Raw genomic sequence first — 2,905 nt, 5'->3', positions numbered from 1 at the left:
GCCCGTATCGCGCGTGAAAATATAAGTCGACGATGGCGGCGGAATGACGAGAAGAAGAAGAAGAAGAAGAAGAAGAAACAAATGGTTAAATATCGCGTCGGCGAACTCGTTCGGATCAGTAGAGCAAAAGCCGCTTTCGAGAAAGGCTACGAGGCCCGTTGGAGCGAAGAGATATTCCGAATTCATCGCATTCTCGAGTGGCGAAAACCGCCTGTGTACGAGTTGAGCGATTTAACGGGCGAGACCATAGATGGCATTTTTTACGAGCAAGAATTAGGCAGAGTCGAGAAAAACCTGAGCGAGGAAGAGTTCATCGTCGATCGCGTGATAGAGAGCAGGGGACGCGGCGCTAATAAACAGCTGCTAGTTAGTTGGCGTGGCTATCCCAGCAAGTTCAATTCTTGGATCCCCGCCTCAAATTTAACATCTCTTCAAGATGAGGGCAGATCAATTTCTCCTGGTCCTTCCGAGCAATAGCAGCATGCGTTATTTCCCGAACAATACAACCGCGTCATTCATTACGGAATTACCGCAAACTCTACACTTGCACGGCGAATGGGAAGTCGCGCTCAGCGAGATTCAATTTCCCGCTACTTTTTTGCACATAAATCACGGCGAAAATGTCATCAGTTTCGTCGATATTAAAAAAGATCGAGCACTAAAGAAGGACGCGCCGTACTCGTCGACGGAGGGCGTAATACCGAATGGTATTTACAAAAATATCGACGAACTTATCGCCGTGATCAATAAGGAGTTTAAAAATGTCGATTCGCATTTTTATTTGGAAAACACCCCCGGCGGTAAAATCTACTTTAGCGTTATCTGCGGGGACGAGTGCGAGCTGATTCATCATATGAGCGTTTCCGATAATCTTCTACAAATACTCGACGTCGGGTATGTCGTGACGAACGCAGAGGGCCTTAACCATACCACGCTCACGGCAACTAAACCCAATTCCAAAGAAACTTTTACAGCGCATTTTATCAAACTCGGTTTTAAAACCGCGCAAGGCGCTCGTTATACTAATTTCTTTTCTCGCGAGCCTCATGGTTTGTCGCGCGGAATCCCCGATAAACTCTTCGTTTATTGCGATATTTGCGAGCCTTATATAACGGGAGATGTGCAAACTCCCCTTCTCCGAATAGTACCGCTCGAGTTGCATGATCACAGTCATTATTACACCTACGCGGCGAATCAAGTGGTACATTTCGCCGTCCCGGATTATATTCCATTACGACAAACGAATTTCCGCAGAATTGAAATAGATATAATGGATCAACTTGGAAAAAGATTTCCATTCCAATCCGGAACGCTGACGGTGACATTACACTTTAGACGTTTCCAGTAACAGCATCCCCCGCAACGCCGCGCGCGCGCACGCGCGAAAGAAGATATAGAATAAGTTCCGCGCCATGGCGGAGTACGAGTATTACGACACGCTAGGCAATCGGCGAGGGGGAATTCCACGCGTTTTCGTCGGGGCACCGTATCAACGGGGGCACGGAATCGGCAGTTTTCTCGGGGGGTTATTCAGGAAGGTACTTCCCTACCTGGGTAGAAGCATCCGCGCGGTCGGCAAAGAAGCTTTGCGCGCGGGTGTTAATGTGATCTCGGATGTCGAAAATAATACTCCGTTGAAGGAAGCGGTCAGAATGCGACTCAAGGAATCGGGTAGAAATCTCAAGAGAAAAGCCAAAGAAAAAATAACCAGCCTGATGACGGGATCGGGATATAAAATATCCGCGAAAACTCCGGCGCTTCAGTTTCCCTTCGACACTCTCGACAGTCGCGTCGCGTCGACTCTACGTAAACAGCAGCGTCGTCGTCGTCATCACCGTCGTCGACAAACGAGCGGGAAAAAATCCGCGTCGTCCGGGCGGAGGAAAAGAACGAGCATAAAGTCGACAAGGAAGAAAAAAAAACCCCCGCGTCAGGTAGAAAGGCTAAAAAATCGGCTGTCGGGGTCGCCGCTACGAGACGTCGGAGGGCCAAGAGCAAACGCAGTGTATCCGACATTTTCTCTTAACCGTTGCACGGACTAGGAATTTTCAGTGAGGAGAGGGGATAAGCATGTCCTTTCTTCACACTCACTCGAGCGAGTGCCTAAAGAGCGAACTCGATCTCTTTTCTTTACCCCCCACGCAAACCAGCATCGAAAATTCACAATGGATTTATTACAAACCCGTAACATCGCTAGCGGACGACACGCCTATAGAATTCGTCATACCCGATCACGGGGAAGACTACCTCGATCTCACTCACACTATGCTGAGTCTTCGCATACGCGTAGATTCTTCCCCTCTAGCGGGCGGAGGAGGAGTCGCCGGTACAGCCGGCACCGTCGAGTACAAAGCAGGCCCCGTAAATCATTTATTACACTCCATGTTCAATCAAATCGACGTGTACTTCAATCAAAAGCTCGTGTCACCCCCAAACAACGCTTACGCATACCGCGCGTACATCGAGGCGCTATTAAACTATTCTTCACCCGCGAAAACGTCCCATCTAACCGCCAGTCTGTGGGAGGCGGATACACCCGGTTTAATGGACGCGCTCCTAGACTCGACCACCCCAAATCAGGCTCTCGTGAAACGCTCTAGTTTCATTCAAAACGACCACGCGTTAGATCTCCTAGGCCATCTTCACTGCGATGTTTTTAATCAGGATAAATTCTTAATTAACGGAGTGGAAGTTAGAATGAGACTCGTTCGCTCGAAAGATTCGTTCTGTCTCATGGAGAGTAATTCGTTGTCGAAAATACACATTCTAGACGCCAGTCTGCTCGTGAGAAGGGCGAAAATAAGACCCGGTGTGTTACTCGCGCACGCGAGAATGCTGAGCAAAACCACCGCCAAATATCATCTCACGAGAGTCGAAGTCAGAACATTCACGATTCACGCGGGAC

At 48.9% G+C, this 2,905-nt stretch overlaps 2 protein-coding genes across 2 annotated transcripts in view; both read left to right on the top strand.

Annotated features, from left to right (window-relative positions):
- Positions 1-1,362, top strand: part of LOC105556978 — a 1,658-nt gene extending 296 nt beyond the window's left edge. Inside the window, exon 2 of the mRNA XM_012004094.1 lies at positions 668-1,362. Coding sequence (XP_011859484.1) covers positions 668-1,348 — 681 coding nt within the window. The 3' untranslated portion in view covers positions 1,349-1,362. The remainder of the gene's footprint in view (positions 1-667) is intronic.
- Positions 1,363-1,880: 518 nt separating this feature from the next.
- The window catches only part of LOC105556977 (uncharacterized protein F54H12.2-like), a 2,439-nt gene continuing 1,414 nt past the window's right edge, over positions 1,881-2,905 (top strand). Inside the window, exon 1 of the mRNA XM_012004093.1 lies at positions 1,881-2,905. Within this exon, the coding sequence (XP_011859483.1) occupies positions 2,071-2,905 (835 nt within the window). The 5' untranslated portion in view covers positions 1,881-2,070.

Source organism: Vollenhovia emeryi, unplaced genomic scaffold (genome assembly GCF_000949405.1).
Source record: "Vollenhovia emeryi isolate VEMERY1.0 unplaced genomic scaffold, V.emery_V1.0 DF939671.1, whole genome shotgun sequence".
Taxonomy (NCBI): Eukaryota; Metazoa; Arthropoda; class Insecta; order Hymenoptera; family Formicidae; genus Vollenhovia; species Vollenhovia emeryi.
The sequence above is the reverse complement of the archived record's forward strand: the minus strand, read 5'-3'. Positions and strand labels throughout refer to the sequence as shown.